Source organism: Caretta caretta, chromosome 10, assembly GCF_965140235.1.
Source record: "Caretta caretta isolate rCarCar2 chromosome 10, rCarCar1.hap1, whole genome shotgun sequence".
NCBI classification, from domain to species: Eukaryota; Metazoa; Chordata; order Testudines; family Cheloniidae; genus Caretta; species Caretta caretta.
In genome coordinates this window covers 83,457,778-83,477,674 of record NC_134215.1, presented here as the reverse complement: position 1 = coordinate 83,477,674, position 19,897 = coordinate 83,457,778, and the positions used below count along the sequence as shown (strand labels likewise).

The 19,897-nt window shown below is 42.6% G+C and overlaps 2 protein-coding genes across 6 annotated transcripts in view; one reads left to right on the top strand and one right to left on the bottom strand.

Annotated features, from left to right (window-relative positions):
* The window catches only part of SPG11 (SPG11 vesicle trafficking associated, spatacsin), a 63,879-nt gene extending 61,381 nt beyond the window's left edge, over positions 1–2,498 (bottom strand). For both annotated transcript variants that reach the window (XM_048867452.2, XM_048867453.2), the window contains exons 1-2: positions 2,212–2,498; positions 232–416 (exon numbers count right to left, since the gene is read on the bottom strand). In XM_048867452.2, coding sequence (XP_048723409.2) covers positions 232–416; positions 2,212–2,498 — 472 coding nt within the window. The remainder of the gene's footprint in view (positions 1–231; positions 417–2,211) is intronic.
* A 3,021-nt stretch (positions 2,499–5,519) lies between these two features.
* On the top strand, positions 5,520–19,501 carry CIAO2A (cytosolic iron-sulfur assembly component 2A). 4 transcript variants are annotated; one of them, XR_007358897.2, is made up of 5 exons: positions 5,520–5,727; positions 8,554–8,718; positions 13,338–13,387; positions 17,274–17,441; positions 19,001–19,501. XR_007358897.2 is itself a non-coding variant. In XM_048867463.2 (5 exons), exons 1-4 carry the CDS (start codon positions 5,613–5,615, stop codon positions 13,984–13,986), a joined length of 348 nt encoding a protein of 115 aa, XP_048723420.1. In that variant the 5' UTR covers positions 5,520–5,612; the 3' UTR covers positions 13,987–14,007; positions 17,274–17,319. The 4 variants fall into 4 exon arrangements, 3 of the variants coding, with proteins under 3 accessions (XP_048723420.1, XP_048723417.1, XP_048723419.1); XM_048867463.2 differs by lacking the exon at positions 19,001–19,501 and adding an exon at positions 13,969–14,007 and having other exon boundaries at positions 17,274–17,319; XM_048867460.1 differs by having other exon boundaries at positions 5,526–5,727; positions 17,274–17,319.
* Positions 19,502–19,897: the final 396 nt, after the last annotated feature.

Genomic DNA, 19,897 nt, shown 5'->3' with positions numbered 1-19,897 from the left:
ATTTATATCATTGCCATGCAACAAACCCATTAGCATTATTGATGAGCAAGCACATGCCTCATCAACACAGGGAGTTCCAAACCCACAACATTAAAAATGACAGCATGAAAATATTTTACACCTTCCTAGGGCCCAATCCTGCAGCCCCTCCTCATGTTAATAGTTGTTGCAGGATTGGGCCCATAATCACCAAAAGATTAAAAATATGGAATATACATTTAATATACTCACTAATATTTTTAACTTCCAGAAGTTTTTTAAGTCTCTCTTCATTCCAGCTGTACAAGGGAGCTGTGTCAGATTTTCCATCCTCTCTATTGAGCTCATAGACAAACAGTTCATTGTTTTTACTAAGAGCCAGGAGTTTTGACTTGTTTCCTTGTGGATCATTATTTTCTGCATCCTCCCACATGAAGCTATATTTAATAACAATATTTAATATGTTACATTTATTCATATTATTCTCTTCCAACTTCAGTCAACTCCACAGTTCAGAAAACATAACAAAGCAGTTAAAAAATATCCAGTGTGGTGTTTTATTCACACACACACAAAACTAGGACACTGAAAGGAAAACAGTGAAATATATACACATAAAATGCTATCAAATGTCCAAACTAAACACTAAAAAGGAAAAATATTTTCTTGCTCTTTTATCTGTTTTAGTTATAGTGATCATAAGTGTTACTTGTAACAACAATAGGCACAACGCTTTCAAAACATAGTGAGAACATAATGAGATTTTTAAGCTGTCAGTGATGCTTCAGTTTTCAGGGAGGCTGTAACAGTTTGTCTGTGTTCCAAGACAGAGAAGATTGCCACTCTTCAGAAAGATAAGGTGGGTGAAATAATACCTTGTATTGGACCAACTTATATTGGTGACAGAGAGACAAGCTTTCCAGCTGCTACACAGTGACAGAGCTCTTCTTCAGGTCTGGGAAAAGTTCTCCCAGGGTCACAGCAAAATGCAAGGTGGAACAGATGGCTTAGCAATCAGTAGTTAGCACAGGGGTAGGCAACCTATGGCCCGCATGCTGAAGATGGCACGCTGGCTGATTTTCAGTGGCACTCACACTGCCCGGGTCCTGGCCACCGGTCCGGGGGGGCTCTGCATTTTAATTTAATTTAAAATAAAGCTTCTTAAACATTTTAAAAACCTTATTTACTTTACATACAACAATAGTTTAGTTATAATATTAAAGATTTATAGAAATAGACCTTCTAAAAATGTTAAAATGTATTACTGGCATGCGAAACCTTAAATTAGAGTGAACAAATGAAGACTCGATACACCACTTCTGAAAGGTTGCCGACCCCTGAGTTAGCACATATTGGAAAAGCCACTCCAGGGAGAAAAGTATCAGGGGGTAGCCGTGTTAGTCTGTATCTACAAATGACAGGTTTCAGAGGAACAGCCGTGTTAGTCTGTATTCGCAAAAAGAAAAGGAGTACTTGTGGCACCTTAGAGACTAACCAATTTATTTGAGCATGAGCTTTCGTGAGCTACAGCTCACTTCATCAGATGCATCAGCTGTAGCTCACGAAAGCTCATGCTCAAATAAATTGGTTAGTCTCTAAGGTGCCACAAGTCCTCCTTTTCTTTTTGTATCTACAAAGACGATGAGGAGTCCGGTGGCACTTTAAAGACGAACAGATTTATTTGGGCATAAGCTTTCATGGGTAAAAAACCCACTTCTTCAAATGGATGCATGCATCTGAAGAAGTGGATTTTTTACTCATGAAAGCTTATGCCCAAATAAATCTGTTCGTCTTTAAGGTGCCACCAGACTCTTCCTTGTTTTTACCCCCGGGAGAGTGGCCGGCTAACGCCTCTGCAGTCAGAAGACAAATAGAGGGGCTTAGTGGGTCACAGCAAGAGCTTTGCAATCTCCCCCAGTCCATTAAGTCTCCCCCATTCAGGGCTGTTAGGGCTTGAAGACGGCCCTGGAGAAGAAGCTTATGTGCACCCCTGTGGCGACGAGCAAAACAATCCCCAGCGCGTGGAGACACACGGGCACGCCAGGGCGCCGCCCGACAACCCGTGACAGGGTTAAAGGCCCGACAGCCGCCAGACAGCATCACCCCGCCTGAGGCGCGGCTCGGGTCCCCGCGCGCCAGCCCCGCCCGCCGCACAGCGCCTCCCCTGGGCTCGACGGGACCCCCGCCCCCCGCCGCGCCGCGACCCGCCCCGCCCGCGGACCCGCCACTTACTCCGCCCACGGTCCAGGGACGGGGCTGCCGCGGGCCCGGCCGGCCCTGCCGCAGGCCAGGGACCTGAGGTGGAGCCCCCCCGAGACCAGCCGGCTTCCCAGAGCGTCCTGCGCCCTGTTGAGCTTGACCTGGGCTGTGTCGCCCGGGGGGCTCCGGGCCTCCTGGGCGAGGGGCACCAGCAGCACCCGCAGCTCCCCCTTCGCCCCCTCCATCCTCCGGGGGCCGCCAGCCAGCTTCCCCCAGACCGAACTTCCGGCTTCAGCCGGGCGCGACAAGGGCGCGGCCATCTTGCGCAGGGCACGACTTCCGGCCAGCTGGCGCGAGAGGGCGACGAGACCCCGAAATCGCTCTCTTCGCCTCACGAAGCGGGCATTCCATTGAGACTACAACTCCCAGAATGCCATGCGGCAAAGACGAGAGGCTCTTGTACCCAGAGGGAGTATTGCGTGGTGGGATTTGTAGTCTCCGGGCGTGCTGGCTGTGCAGTGCAACCAAGGAGAAGCATGTGAGTTGAAATTCGTAGTCTTATGGCAGGGGTGGCCAGCCTGAGAAGGAGCCAGAATTTACCAATATACATTGCCAAAGAGCCACAGTAATACATCAGCAGGTCCTCATGGCAGACTCAGGGGAGGGGCCGGAAGGGATGGAGTGGGGGCAGGGCCTGTGGCAGAGCCAGGGGTTGAGCAGTGAGCACCCCCCCCCCCCCGGCACATTGGAAAGTTGGCATCTGTAGCTGCAGCCCTGGAGTCGGTGCCTATACAAGGAGCCACATACTAACTCCGGAGCCACAGGTTGGCCACGCCTGGTCCATGCCACACTGAGACTAGTCGTCTGCTCATATCAGGAGGATCTCTGGATAGATTGCTTGCTAGCTAGTCCAGTTTAGATGGAGCATTATATGCTGTGACTTCTGTTTTCAATGGGCTCCTAACCTCAGATTCAATCTTAGACACTGAGTCTGGGGACACACACGTTTGAGCAAGCAGTTGGGACTCAAAGAGTTTAGGAGGGGCCTAGAACCTGTATCAAACTTAACCCGCAACTCCCGTTGTCCAACCAGCCATTTTCTGTTTATTTTGTAACTCCTAACTGGTTTGACCTTGACTAATCATTTTGTAATGGAAATTAAGTTTACCACTTTATCAGTTGCTCTCTGAAAATCTTACAGGGTACTAATATTTGAAAGTAGCATGATTTCTCAGAGCAGACTGCCAGAGACTTTTTATTCTGCTCCTGTGCCTGTGTCAACACTATCATTTGTTTGAGGGGAAACTCTCAAATGCAATAGGTTCAAAATATTATGTTAAAACGTTTCCATGACTCCTTCCCTCACAGAGACATTCCAAAATAAAATTTCCTGGTGTAAAATACCCACTGGAAATAAAACAATAACACCTAGTAGTCCTCCAAAGCAGGTACTACAACAGTATTTAAATTACAACAGCTAGATTTCAGAGGAACAGCCGTGTTAGTCTGTATTCGCAAAAAGAACAGGAGTACTTGTGGCACCTTAGAGACTAACCAATTTATTTGAGCATGAGCTTTCGTGAGCTACAGCTCACTTCATCAGATGCATACCGTGGAAACTGCAGCAGACTTTATATATACACAGAGAATATACACAGCTAGATTGTGCACCTCACAAACTATCAAGTCAGAGGCTCTCTTAACTGGGATTATAGATGTGTATGTATCTATGACAGAAGCCTGTTCTCCAATTAACCTTTTTCTTGCTCTCACTGCAGGAAAAGCAGAGGAGCAACAATCCCAACAAATGGTTTATAGCTGTGATTGTACAGCTGTTGCAGCCTCTATTTTAGATGCTGATCAGTTTTGTAATGTATTGTACAACATGGCCCCAGTTCGGCATTGAGCTGGGCAGCTGGAAGGAAGAGGACTGTGTCAGTAAAGCTTGTTGCAAGATCAGCGTCTATGTGCCACTCTTGCCCTGTGCTGGATGGAATTTCAGACCTGCTCAAATCTGGATGATTGTTTTATCCACCAGCCACTGAACTACAGTACAAACTGGACAGTCTCTACGTAAAAGAATAAATGGACACAAATCAGATGTCAAGAATTATAACATTCATAAACCAGTCGGAGAACACTTCAATCTCTCTGGTCACGCAATCACAGACATGAAGGTCGCTATCTTAAAACAAAAAAACTTCAAATCCAGACTCCAGCGAGAAACTGCTGAATTGGAATTCATTTGCAAATTGGATACTATTAATTTAGGCTTAAATAGAGACTGGGAGTGGCTAAGTCATTATGCAAGGTAGCCTGTTTCCTCTTGTTTTTTCCTACCCTCCCCCCCAGATGTTCTGGTTTAACTTGGATTTAAACTTGGAGAGTGGTCAGTTTAGATGAGCTATTACCAGCAGGAGAGTGAGTTTGTGTGTGTATGGGGGTGGGGGGGATGTGAGAAAACCTGGATCTATGCAGGAAATAGCCCGACTTGATTATGTAAAGAGTTGTCACTTTGGATGGGCTAGCACCAGCAGGAGAGTGAATTTGTGTGGGGGGGTGGAGGGTGAGAAAACCTGGATTTGTGCTGGAAATGGCCCACCTGTTGATCACTTTAGATAAGCTATTACCAGCAGGACAGTGGGGTGGGAGGAGGTATTGTTTCATATTCTCTGTGTGTATATAAAGTCTGCTGCAGTTTCCACGGTATACATCTGATGAAGTGAGCTGTAGCTCACGAAAGCTCATGCTCAAATAAATTGGTTAGTCTCTAAGGTGCCACAAGTCCTCCTTTTCTTTTTGACAGTACAAATGAACGCACAGCACTGAGGGATTTCCCTAGGCCCCCCCCAACTGTCCCATCCTCCTCCAGTGGTCAACCAGTTACCCCTGCAGTGATGCCAATGTAGTCGTTTTCCAAAACCCCCCTTCCCCCCTGTAAATTCGAACACCCCCTCTAATTTCAAGCCCTGGGGAAGCCTCTGCTACTGACATCTCTAGAACGTGCTGTCACCCTGCAGGGGTTGCACCCCACACAGGACACGAGCGCTGATGACAAACCCTGCACAAGTATGCCTGTTTTAGGGGCTGCTCTCCCCAACCCGGGAAAGGTGTTAACACACCGAATTGCTGCAAAGCTCAAGTCAGGCTTACACCCAAACGTGCCCATTACAAACACGCCCCTGGCACAGCTGCTCACCAGGGCCGGGCTGGGTGGAGCGGAGCATCCTCCAGGCTCCCCCGCCCCTACGAGCCCGGGCCCCGCCTAAACCCCTGTCACGTCCCTGGGCCCGGCACGCTCCGCGCGCCTTGTGTGCCCCGCCCCTCGTGATCTGGCCCCGCCCGCTCGCCGTCGCCTAGCCGGAAGCTGCCGGGGAGGGCCGCAGGGACGGTGGCCGCGCGGGGCTGTTTCTCTCCGATGGCGGAGCGGAAGGATGTCGCTGGTGGCCGGGCTGCTGGGCCGGGTGCTGTGGCTCTCCGGGCTCCGTAGCGGGGACCATGCGCAGGGGAGCCAGGCCATGGAGCAGGACAAAGCGCTCGAGGTGTATGGTGACTATCTCAGCCGGTGCGGGGAGCGGGGGGTCAGTGCCCCGGGCGCGGCGCTTCTAGGTCATTCGCCCCGCCCGAGAGCAGGGGACGGGGCTAGAGCAGCTCTCGGGGTCCCTTCCAGGCCTGTGAGGCGGGCGGGGAGTGGCTGCTCTGGAGGAAGGGGGGTGCCCCGGGCGGGCGGGTGCCCTGGGGAGCCGGCGGGCGGCTGCTCTGGAGGAAGGGGGGTGCCCCGGGGAGCGGGCGGGGAGTAGCTGCTCTGGAGGAAGGGGTGCCCTGGGGGGAGCGGCGCCCCGGGCGGGCGGGCGGCTGCTCTGGAGGAAGGGGGGTGCCCCGGGCGGGTGGGTGCCCTGGGGAGGGAAGGGCGGGTGGCGGGCCGGCCGGCCCTGGCAGGTGGGTGAGTGCTTTGGTTACTGAGAGCTTTGGGGTGGGTTGTTGGTGCCCAGGTGCAGTGGGGCAGGGAGAGAGAGGTGCCTAGGGACCCACCTGGCCCTGCGATCTCTGGAGGGTGGGAAGCTGTCTCCAAAGCCCAGGTGTCAGGTGAACCTCCCGCAGGGTCACTTCCACTGGGGAAGTTCCCTTGTTACTTCATCCCTCTGGCTAGGGCACAGGCCCGACGCCCTTGGCAGTTAATGTGAGGCGGGTAACTCCAGAAAGGGCAGACAGGGCCGGATTAACCTTTCGTGGGCCCAGCGCCAAATAGATTTGTGGGCCGCCCCTGGAGGCAATGGAGCACGTTGCGGGGAGGTCAGCTCCCAGAGCGAGGGGTCAGCCAGAGGCAATGGGGCATGGCATGGCAAGGGCGGCCCGGCTGCCCCTAGCCCAGCACGAGGGCACTATTTACAAACCGGCACTTGCCAGATGCACAGTGGCCTGGCCGGCCCTGTGCTGTGAGCATGCCCTTTCCCCTCAGGGGCGGTCCCATGCAGTAAGAATACTGTGTTTGTAGTAGTATTTTCCTATAAACATTGGAGCAATTCCAAACCACAAGTCATCTAGTTTACAATCTAAATATTAAAACCAAATCTGGTGGCAAAAGCATTTCTTCCATACATTATAAATCAAGTTTAGATTTAGTTTTTAGCCGGAAGGGCAAAAAATAGCAAATACTGAATTGGAGGCCAGATTGAAGACCTTGTGCACACTGTTCTAGAGCCACTCTGTTGTAATTACTGATGGAAAGAGGGAAGTTAGCAGACTTGAGTGGGTCATCAGTGGCACACTTTTCATTGGCATTAATTCGGATTATTAGCTGCACTTCAGATACTCAGTATTTGGATCCCATATGCTATCTGAAACATAGCCTTTTTAATATACTAAGTAACTCTAAAATCTTAACACTGTTCAGAGATTAATTTTACTAGGAAGAAGGCACTCTGATTCTTGATTTTTATTATGCAACAGATCATCCTGGACATACATTAATTCCACTGTGTAAACTGATGAGTCACTGACTGTCAGTAAAACTTCCTGGCAGGAAAGTTCAGTGGGTCAATTTCAGCCCTTGTGTAACTCCACTATAGTTAATGGCATTACAACAGGGCTGAATTCGGCCCATTTATATATAAACAAGTTTATGAAAAGGTCCAAAGGTATTTGATTCAATATTAGCTTTTATTGCCAGCATTAAATGCTATCGCACATATAGGATGAATATTGTATTCACCAAAGGGCTTTGAGACATTACTTTTAGAAAATGACTTCTCATGCAGTCTATGGGCAGAAAATAAAGCCAGTTGAGAGGACCACACTGAGTACTCAAAGAATGTAATCAAAGTCCTTTTGCACACTCTGAGTTCATCCATTGCTGGAATGCTTTTCCACTGAAAGAGCTTGGGGTTGTTTTTCAGCAAACTGCATTTGCATGGCGTACCCCCTTTAAAAAAAAAAAAAAAAAAAAAGGATTAGGTTTGTAGTATGGGCTCCAGTCAGCCACATCTATAGTAGGTTGATTAAAAAAAAATTTTTTTTCTTTTGTTAACAAGGTTGACTTAATCTGAAATTAATCAGATAATGATTTTTATGAATTTATTCTTTATTTGCAACTGTTGATGTTAGATCATGCAAACAAATTTTATCCTGTCACTTGTTCATGAATTCCTCACTGTAAGTATTTGGTCACTGAAATCGTATTGTATTGTTTCTGTCCAGTGATTGGATGATCTAAACTTATAAACAGGAGGATACCTCTTTTTCAGTTTATGAATTATCCTTAAACAGTTGTAATAGTTTTGAATCCACAATGTAAGCACTTCATCCTGGAAAATGCTTAGTGTCTCCAACTTCTATTGATTTTTTTTGGGAGCAAGAGTGGCTTAGAACCTTGCAAAATTTGCCCATATACCAGAAGTTCCTCAAGTCAAGGATCTTATTTTCCTATTCTTTTGTGAAGTGCTAAGCATACCAATTTCAGTAAGAGAGAGGTGTCAACAACCACACTGCCTGTGTAAAGGGTTTGATGTAATAAGATAATACTATAAATTAAATCCATACTGTGTTCTGGGTAAGGTCTGTGTTTTGCCTGTCAAAACAGTGCAGAGCTGATGCACTCCATTTGTAGGTAGTAAAATGCTATGTTCTTTGACCATGAAAGGTAGAAATGTTTGCATTGTATGGAGAGGAGCAGACCTGGTGAGGTACAGGTGGTTTGGTTTCTGCTCCTCTTGGGTGAACTGAGTCAACAAGATGTTTGTGTAACCGGGTCTCTCCAGGAGAGGAGGTGAAAAAACTAGGCTGGGAAGAGCAACTTGTTAAAAACCTGTGACTTTTCCCCTAACCCTCTAATGTATAAAAGGCATTTCATTTCTGGTGTATGCCCTTATGCTTTAGATATAATTCGAACTATCCGGGATCCAGAGAAGCCTAGCACTTTAGAAGAACTGGAAGTGGTAACGGAAAGTTGTGTTGAAGTGCACGAGATAGGAGAAGATGAATATCTCGTTATTATCAGGTTTACACCAACAGTACCTCATTGCTCTTTGGCAACTCTCATTGGTAAGATTCATATTCCCATAAATGGCCGTGTAGTTTTCTTCTAAAATGTGCAACAGTAAACCAAATACAGTGGAGGTTCATATGAGTAACACTAATAAAAATAAAGTATTTTTTCCCTTTTTTTTTCTTTGCTTGGGCTTGTATATTAGAAAGCATTATACAAAGCAGTCAAAAGAAATATTGCAATATTTCTTAAACTGACTAGCATTTTACGAAGCAAAAAGATCCTCTAGGCCTTGTTCACGGATGATGGCTTTCAAAAAGCCTCTTCATGATTTGGTAGTTCCAAGACGCACGGAGTTAAGAGAGGAAGAAAAGGAATTGTGAGTTGCGTGTACATGATTGCTGCTTATTAGGCCCTAGCCACACTAGTTTGAATAGTATTGGGCTTGACAACTGTCTTCAAATATGGCTGTCACGGACATGGACCTACCACTCTTTTACAGTTCAGTGTAGCCAGAGGTTTTCTACATATGGTAGTGCAAACAATGACACTGGACTAGTCCCTTTAAGGTAATCTATAGCACAACTTCTGAATACAGCTGCAATATGGTTTGGTGTGGAAGTAAACCATTTAACAGCTTACTGTTGCTGTAGGTGTTTCAAAATGTTTAACAAGCCACAGTACAGATAGGGCTTTAGTATTTGCTTTGTTGCTTCTTAGCTAAGGAGCCCAAGGTGGCCTTAGATAACTATGACAGGTTTCAGAGGAACAGCCGTGTTAGTCTGTATTCGCAAAAAGAAAAGGAGTACTTGTGGCACCTTAGAGACTAACCAATTTATTTGAGCATGAGCTTTCGTGAGCTACAGCTCACTTCATCAGATGTTTACCGTGGAAACTGCAGCAGACTTTATATACACACAGAAATCATGAAACAATACCTCCTCCCACCCCACTGTCCTGCTGGTAATAGCTTATCTAAAGTGATCAACAGGTGGGCCATTTCCAGCACAAATCCAGGTTTTCTCACCCTCCACCCCCCCACACAAATTCACTCTCCTGCTGGTGCTAGAAATGGCCCACCTGTTGATCACTTTAGATAAGCTATTACCAGCAGGACAGTGGGGTGGGAGGAGGTATTGTTTCATGATTTCTGTGTGTATATAAAGTCTGCTGCAGTTTCCACGGTAAACATCTGATGAAGTGAGCTGTAGCTCACGAAAGCTCATGCTCAAATAAATTGGTTAGTCTCTAAGGTGCCACAAGTACTCCTTTTCTTTTTTAGATAACTATGGTGGCCAGACTTTAGAAATAATGGGGAGAGAGGAAGCATTAGTGTTGAAATGAATGTAGAGCAGTGATTGTTAAGTAATACTGTGCCTTGGTAGTATATGATGAATAGGGAGTAAAGCAATGTGGTTTATAGTGTAGTCTTGTCTTGAGAGATTAATCTTCACTGATTTAAGAGAAATAACATATTGGGCTCTCTTCAGCAGTTCTTACTCATGCAAAACTCCACTGAAGAAAATACTATGGGATTAGAGCTGTGATGGCTTCTGTGTCTAGGTCTGTTAAAAATTGAAGTTATATTTTTAATTTTTATTTATTACAATCTAGGGATTGTACATTTACTCAGCTTGTATCCTCCTGAATATGAATAGCTGATAGGAGTTGATTTTTACTTACGCTAGAAGGGTACGTTCCAAAATGTTGTATGGTTCCAGCATTACTGCAGAAGTTTAAAGAAAAGCAGTTTGTCAGATCTTTAAAAATAAAACAAACCCTCTTATGTACTGTTAAAAGGTCACAAAGTAGAACAAGGTTCTACTCTTGCGTATTTTCTTTGACTATGTGCTGAGTTGGGATGTTGTTTATCCTGTTTCCTTCCTGTGATGAAACCAGATTTCAGTTCTCTGCAACTATGCTGCTTAGTTATAACGTATCAAGATTAACAAGCTTTATAATTCTAAATTAACACAGACAAAGGATTCTCATTTTACATTTTAAATACTTTTTTTCCTTGAAGGAAAATAAATGTTTGAATTTAACCAAGAAGTAATTTATGCTGAAGTATCACTCCACTTCTTTGTATGGGAAAGTGAAGTACAAATGGTTAAGAATTAATCGGCCTAATTTAGGACTGGCAGCTACTTAATCATTTACTTAGGGCTTATCTACATAGGGAAGCTGTTTTGAAATAAGATAGGGTGTGAATTTGAAGCGCAGTAGTTGGTCATGCTATCTCCCTGTATAGACACTCTCCTGTTCCACACTTAGTGCCTTTGTGTAGAATAAGAGTGTTCATATTGGGAGCTAGTATGGAATAACTATTCCACAATAGCTATTCCAGACAATTTGCTGGGGTAGAAAAGCCCTTACAAAAAACAGATTCTGTGAGGTCCAAAGCACTCTCAACATCAGTAGGATCAGGCTCATGTACAGTAGCTATTACTTACAGTATATGTATTTAAATAGTCTGAAGATTTTTACTCTGATTTTTAAGAAATAAAACAGCTGACTCTTTTAGAGTACTGTGAACTTGACTGCCACGGTTTGATTTCCACAGGCTTTGTATTCTTGTGTTCTGAGTGACCTCTGTTTCTCCACAGTTCCTCATTCTGTAAAAGGAAAGGGCTACAGCAAGTATATTTAAGCAGCTAGGCAGCACATGTAAGAGTACAAGCAATAAGCAGTTTGCCAGAATTCCTCTCGTGCATAGGCTACTTGATTTTAAATTGGTGTTTTATGTCTTTTTACCTACTAGGCCCTAAATAGCCTGGGACCAACCGATTGAGAGTTAGTCTGTGTGGTGGTGAATTTCTATCCTCCTTGGTAGAACTGGTTTTGGCAGAACTGAATTTTTATTTATTTTTTTTTAAATAATTTTGACAGATAATAGCAATGCTTATTTTAAAGCTTTTTAAAATGATCGTTTTTTTAATTTTCAGTTGTGGGAAATTATGGACTGGTCTGATAATTGGGGGGGAAGTCAGATAATTATTTAATGACATGTTGAGATTCAAAAAGTAAAAGCTTTATAACCATTAAAACACACATTGTCAACATCACAGGTCAAAATATGCAAAATAAATATCCTTAAGCCAAACTCAAATAAGTTCTCAAGCATCATTTTTCTTACTGTATCTATTGGTAAGTTTTTATTATTATCAGTGGAAATATATTTTTCATTGGTCGGTATGTGTACATTGAGATCGACATTTACTGACATTTACCAATTAAAAAGCTGATCCTTCCAAGCCTAGATATAATAGAGAGGGGAGTGGCCGCCAGGGTGTTCTCCATAAAGGCCCCAGGACTCTGGAATCCCCTCCTGTCCCTGCTCTGAAGTAGTCCAGATTTGTTGACTCTAAGGCATCTTGGAGGGCCTATTTCTTTCAAGCGATTTTTGGGGCATGGGCCAATATACTGAGGTGTTGGTATTTCTAGGGCTGCTGCTTGATAGAAGGGTTGAGCTGATGGTATGGCATTTTGTTCTAACTAATCGGCAGCATGCTCAGAACCTGTGCACGGGCACTCTTTACTATCTTTCAATTTAGAATAAACAAATACATTTTTAAGAAGTCTGTGACGGCCTGGATGTTTACTCTCTGAAAGGAGCTCGGAGAGTTATGGTTGTTATTACTGTAACTGAGAGTGGCTCCTGGTCAGTCCAGTAGCTAATCTCCAGGTCACTGAAAAATGAGTCACATACTTGTAGTGGTCTTCTGTCCCAAAGAATTGCAGGGTGCTTGCCTGATCTGTCATACTCTGTACTGGATTCAAGCATCCTCTTCATCTGTCTGCCCTGTGCTAATGATTACGAAGATGAACCCATTAGATTTCAGATGTTTCTCTAGGTTAGTTGCATGTCATCTCCTAATTTATCACTAAAAGCATATAGTGACTACAGTGATGAGTACAATAGAAAGGCCTAATTTAGATAACATTGTGTTTGAATGTTACATATAAGCAGCCAATACTTTTTTACTGATGTGTCACTTGCTGGTTTTTTAGATTAATCCAAGATTTAAATCATAAGGTCCTTAGGACAAGGACTGTTTCCTTTCTGTGGTTTGTATGATACTGAGCACGTGTTCAGAGTTTAACAAATAATTTAATGTACATTGAAAATTAAGCAAGGGGTAGATGATAAATTTGGGAGACAGAAGAATTCCCTGCTCCCCCAAGTTGTTCCAAGATTGTGTTCTTTTCAAACTGTTTGCTGAACTTCTAACAAAAGAGAAATCTTCCAAAAGAAATAGCTGCATTATGTCCTCAGCGGAAGTTAAGTGCGGCCACAGTCGTAGGAAAGAACCTCTAGTACAGGAATGTAGATGCGGAGAGGAGTGATCATTCTATAAAGTGCTTGGAGACTAAAGTCTCTCTCTCTGTACAAAGCAGGCACAGAAAAAGCTTCCCTATTAGCCTGCCTTGTCCTAGATGATCTGGAAGAACCATATCTTGGGGTCAGAGGGTCTCCATTGTCATTCATTCATCCCGCCCTCTTTCTGCTGAGAATGCTACAGTGGTGACAATTGCCAATTGTATAGATGGCTTTTGTGATGTAGATGTATGTCCACTGGGAATTAGGCAGACCAAAAAAATTGTTTAAATCATCTACAGAACTCCTTGAACTTGCGAATGAAAAAAATGTTTTTTATTGTTTGTTTTTAAACAGGGCTTTGTTTGCGAATAAAACTTCAGAGATGTTTGCCTTTTAAGCACAAGGTAAAGTATTCATTTCTACCATTCTCATATCAGATTGTGCGTGGATGTATGCCCAGTACCAAATGACAAACTTAAACCAAACAAACTGCAAGGTTGCTCACTTAGTTTTAAAATTGTGGTCAAAAAGATCTGTTGGTGTTTTTAAATAGTGCATAGTAATTTGCATATGGAATAATAGGATATCTTGCTGCACTGTCCAGCATATAAAGGAACTTATGAGTAATAGTGATTATCTTGTTCCTCAAAGCATTTATAAAAAAAATCCTGTTTGTTCTTTCCACATAAATCGGGTTTTGCTAAACTCTGGAAAGGGGAACTGTGCTAAGGGCAACCTCCTGACTTTTCCACAACCCATGTCACTTGATTTTTGACACGTGGTCGGGATGGATTATGGAAAATACAGGACATCTTAAAACAAACAACCCCAAATATCTATCTAAGTCCTCCTAATGCCTTCAAGGGAAAGAATTATGGGCCACAGGAACATTTCAAAGCAGCCAGGCATTGTGAATTTTATTAATGTTTAACTGGTTACTGAGTTTGTTTGTACCCTTGGAATAACTGGTGGTGGTTGTCCCCAGTGGTTCCTGAGTGAGTAAGCGAGACAAGGCAACCTGAAGGTAAGGTAGTGAGTAACATGCCAGTTGGAATTCTGATGGTAAGGAATAAAGGTGCCCTCCACAGTTCATGTGAAGATTCTGTGCAAAACAAACAAAAGGGAAATGGGAGCTCATAGTGAGTTTGCTTGGAGAATTTGTAAGTATTGAAAAGGTAGGAAATGGAACCAGGATTTGAAATGAGATTTCTTATTCCTGTAACGTAAATAGGAACACAGGGATTGCCATATTGCACCAGGCCAGTGGCCTACCTAGTCCAATATATCATCTGACAGTGGCCAGCACCAACCACTGACAGTGGAATATGCAGGAATCTAAGGAAATTTCCTAACCCCAGTAGTTAGAAGCTGGTTCATGACCTAAAGTGTGCGGGTTTATAGCTCTTCCAAAACTCACTTAAATACTTGTCTCTGGACTTAAATACATTTCAAATTTCTTAAGACTGTGGCTAATATCCAGCTTCTAAGGCTTTGTCTTCACTACCCAAAAGTGTGTGTTGATACTGCAAAATAACAAATGCATGTTGGTTATTTTGTTGTGAAGAAGCCCAGAGGCCTGTTTTGGCAGTGAAGACCTAGCCTGAGTGTTAGTGCCTTTCTGTTGCATAGGATACCAAATACCATAATATGTGATGTTAGATATATTTGCTGCAATACTTTGAGCCGATGGCCTGAATCATTCCCTTATACCAGAGTTTCAGCACTGGATTTTCTTACTTTTGTAGCTACTTGCCTGAGGCTTCATGCTTTTGGGAATAGTCTCACCACAAAAACTGTGACCCATGTTTCTAGAAAATTGTGTTAGTGACGCTGTGCGCTGCCAGCTATTTAATCATAACCAATCACTTTAGGGCCAAGGGTATGTAGTGAAAACAACTTAAAATTTTTGGTGCTTTAAATTAATGAAAGGTATGTACGGTTCATTTCCTTAATTTATACAGCAGATAACTTCAGTAAATAAACAACTTCACTACAAATAGCCTTGAAGTTCAAATTTGTGGATACCATTAATATGCTGCCTGGGAACAGCCTTTTTTGAGAACTGTTATGCTTTATAATATAAAGAAAAGGAGTACTTGTGGCACCTTAGAGACTAACCAATTTATTTGAGCATAAGCTTTCGTGAGCTGCAGCTCACTTCATTGGATGTATCCTGTGGAAAGTACAGAAGATCTTTTTATACTCACAAACCATGAAAAAATGGGTGTTTACCACTACAAAAGGTTTTCTCTCCCCCCACCCCACTCTCCTGCTGGTAATAGCTTATCTAAAGTGATCACTCTCCTTACAATGTGTGATCTCTATCAAGCATTCTTACAACTACAATACCCACCTGCGGAAGTGAAGAAACAGATTGATAGAGCCAGAAGAGTTCCCAGAAGTCACCTACTACAGGACAGGCTTAACAAAGAAAATAACAGAACGCCACTAGCCGTCACCTTCAGCCCCCAACTAAAACCTCTCCAATGCATTATTAAGGATCTACAACCTATCCTGAAGGATGACCCAACACTCTCACAAATCTTGGGAGAGAGGCCAATCCTTGCCTACAGACAGCCCCCCAACCTGAAGCAAATACTCACCAGCAACCACATACCACACAACAGAACCACTAACCCAGGAACCTATCCTTGCAACAAAGCCTGTTGCCAACTGTGCCCACATATCTATTCAGGGGACACCATCACAGGGCCTAATAACATCAGCCACACTATCAGAGGCTTGTTCACCTGCACATCCACCAATGTGATATATGCCATCATGTGCCAGCAATGCCCCTCTGCCATGTACATTGGTCAAACTGGACAGTCTCTACGTAAAAGAATAAATGGACACAAATCAGATGTCAAGAATTATAACATTCATAAACCAGTCGGAGAACACTTCAATCTCTCTGGTCACACGATTACAGACATGAAAGTTGCGATATTACAACAGAAAAACTTCAAAACCAGACTCCAGCGAGAGACTATTGAATTGGAATTCATTTGCAAATTGGATACTATTAACTTAGGCTTGAATAGAGACTGGGAGTGGCTAAGTCATTATGCAAGGTAACCTATTTCCCCTTGTTTCCCCCCCCCCCCCCTTCTTGTTAAACCCTGGATTTGTGCAGGAAATGGCCCACCTTCATTATCATACACATTGTAAGGAGAGTGATCACTTTAGATAAGCTATTACCAACAGGAGAGTGGGGGGGGGAGAGAGAGAAAACCTTTTGTAGTGGTAAACACCCGTTTTTTCATGGTTTGTGTGTATAAAAAGATCTTCTGTACTTTCCACAGGATGCATCCGATGAAGTGAGCTGTAGCTCACGAAAGCTTATGCTCATATAAATTGGATAGTCTCTAAGGTGCCACAAGTATTCCTTTTCTTTTTGCGAATACAGACTAACACGGCTGTTACTCTGAAACCTATAATATAAAGGCTATCCAAGTTTGGAATTGTAATGTAATATACTTCCGTGCAGAGGATCTGTAATAGTATTTTGAGCTCAAACTCTTGCTACTTCAAGATACTAAGCCACGTGGAGGCAAAATGCACTTTCTGAAAGTAGAGAAACCCTTTCTGCTCTATATGTGACAACTCTCACTGCTTCTTCACATCCCCTTCTCAGCCAAAAGATTGAACTGCATTGACACTTTCCACAGAAAGCCCCATTAGTAACCACTGGCAAAAGCTGAGTATGATGTGACAAAGAGCTTTAAAGAATGTGCGGTGGGGGTGGTAAATATCGCTTAGGATTTCCTCCCTGAAAGGGTCTTATTTTTCAAATGTGTTTAAATAAGCTGTTTATGAAAGTGACTGTTGCAGTTCCTGTAGCCTCTAGACAAACAGCTCCAAAATCAGGATCTACAGAACACTAGCTTGTGGTTTACAGAGAGCTGGCTGGAAAGATAGTGCTGGCTCTCCTCCCTATTTCCAGCTGCTTAATGGCATTAAAAGAAAACTTAACATACACTTAAGTACTTTCCCAGTAATACTTAGCCATGTAAGTAATTGATATGGTTACCTCAGTTTGACCACCAATAGGAGTGATCACCAATAGAGCTGTGAATTGGAGGGGAGATGTCCCGTAAGACATTCTCGTAAAATCTAGACGATGAAAAAGCTTGAGACCTGCCTATTGTGGACAACAGGATAGGATAGTTCACAAATGTTCATTGTTAAATCAGTGTGCATACTTTGTACAGCTATTTCTCTTTCCCAACAGTGTGCGGGAGTACCACTATTCAAGTGTGTGGCTAACATTGTTTATTTCTTATCTAGTTGGAAATTTATATATCTGAAGGTGCCCATTCCACTGAGGAGGACAGTAAGTGGATTTTTATAAATTGAATGACTGTGGCTTCAGAATCTGTGTGTGGCCCACCACCCTGGGTATTAGTGCAGTGTCATAGTTGCAGGATGAACCATGCCATTGGGAAATCTCAAAATGTAAGTTGCTGCAATGAAATTCAAACTTGTTCATGTTGCATATCTAATATATCTTACTGTGATATTGAGGGTTACATTTTTAAAAGGGGGGAAATAAATAGGAAGTATTGCATATGTGCAGCTAAGTACATTTCTGGAATTTCTTTACTTTGAGTGGTTGATCTTGCAATCTTATATTAATGCTAGACTGTTTGTATTATGGTTTTTAAAATGTGGAGGAACTGGACTGGCAAGCATGTGCCATAGAAAATCTGAATTGTAAAATTGTCTTTATTAAAATAAAACCAATTTTTTTTCCAAATAAAAAAGAGCCACAAAGGACTCCACCCATGCCAGGTTTTGACCTTTCACTTCTTTTGTTCTAAACCTGAATAGAATGGTTTTTTTAACATGGAAAATTTGGGGTGTGTTTGGGATTTTTTTCCTTTCTCTCAGTCACATAACTAGAAACTGAAACTAGAGAAATTCAGATTGACACAATTTACCTAGGGATGCAGCGGATTCTCCATCACTTGGAGCCATTAAACATCCACTCTTGATTTTTACACTCTAGCTTAACCAGAAGTTGTGGACTTGATGCTGGAGTCACTTTGTGAAATTCTACGGCCTGTGTTCTGCAGGCAGTCAGACTAGGTGATCCTAATGGTACCTTCAAGGCTTAAAATCTATGCAACTTTACCAAACTTCAATGGGAACTAGTAGTTGAGTTCCCAAATGCAGGGATATTGGAGCCTAAGAAATTAAAAGCAAAATTTAGAGCTCATAAAATTTCAACTTTGACAATTCCTACCCAAGATCAGGATATAGATGCAAATGTAAGAAATGAGTATTAGTGCTATTATGTCTTAATGATGGCTTTTCTGTTACAAGGAAGCAAAATACAATGTTTGTTCCATATTAGCCAGTTGTCCAGATTGTCCCGTTGTTGTGAAGGGTTGAGAGGAATTTAGGGTCGGATGTGGCTCTACAAATGTTACATTACTTAAGGACTGCAGAATATCCAGCATGAACAGAGTGTTACGTATTCCTTTCCTGGACTAGAAATGCCATGAAAGTGATAGTGATTTCTAGTGGCTGTGTGTGACCTTTCTCCCACTTGCCTCTCTTTCCCTTAATCTCCTTCTAATCTCTCTTTGTTCCATCCAAGATGCCCAGTTCAACACCACTTTCATGTCATTTCCCCCATTCCTGTGTGTTTTCGGTACGCCAGGAGCATCTCCTTCAATAGGTCTATCTTGCCATCTCCATTTCTACCTGCGCTGCACTCCTTTGGACAAATCTATTCTACAAATCCTAGTCCTCTTCTCCATAGAGCAAAGTGATTATAGTCCCTCCTATCAACATTTAAAATTAAAATTATAAAATAGAAGAAAGATGTCACAATCCATTTATTCCTTTTGTCTGTTGTCTTCCATTCCCATTGCTTGAGATTGCTAGTGTCTACAAAGATTTCAGGGACCTACTTCAGTGCAGGGTCAAGTATCTAGCACAATGTGATTACTGTACAAGAATTCCTCAGTAAAATGGCTCTGACTTACTTTTCATCTGATATTTTGCAGTCAACAAGCAAATAAATGATAAAGAGAGAGTAGCAGCTGCGATGGAGAATCCAAACTTGCGTGAAATTGTGGAGCAGTGTGTTACAGAACCGGACTAGCAGCTACAGTAACCACAGAGCTATGATTATTTTGATACATTGGTTTAATTATTTGTAAAACTTCAAGGCCTTGAGTTTAATACTTACATTGTTTGTACCTTCCACATGATTTTTAAAGGAAACCATTTATAAAGCGGATGTAAATTATAAGAAGGTGGGTAGCAGTATATACAATTATATGAAGTGTATAGTGTTCTAAAGAATTTGTAATATTCAGTGTTCAAAGAGAAATATTTTAACTAGTTATTATGATCCAGCTGTGTTGCCTTCTTCTGATGCACATTGTGATACAAAATCAATTTTTCAGGTTAAAGTTCCACTGTGCTCAAATGGAATATGTTTCAATCACTACACTATAAAAAAACAACAAAAAATAAAAATTGATTCTTATAATGAAAAGCCACTTCCTGTTTTGAATGTTTGTGCTCTTAATTTTACTATCTCTCCTGGCATGGTAACTAACAGAGAAGTAAACATTTTGCTCAAGTGTTTTTGCTGTTGGTAAAATGTTTTCTCATAAAAATTGAAATTAAATTTAAAACATTAGCTGACGCTCTAAACTTGAATATATTTTATAAATGGTCAAAAGATCAATAGTAGTATACTCAAGAAGTGTTAAATGAATACTTCCGCATTTCAAATGCTCTTTAACCTTTAATCTTATGTCTGCAAGAAAAGCACTTCTTGTACTGCCATGATGTCCAAATGATATTAATAGAATTTTTCAGAAGATTTTAGCAGCAAATGCTAACTACTTCATTGCTGTTTTGTTTGTTTCTTTATGCAAATTGTTTGAGGC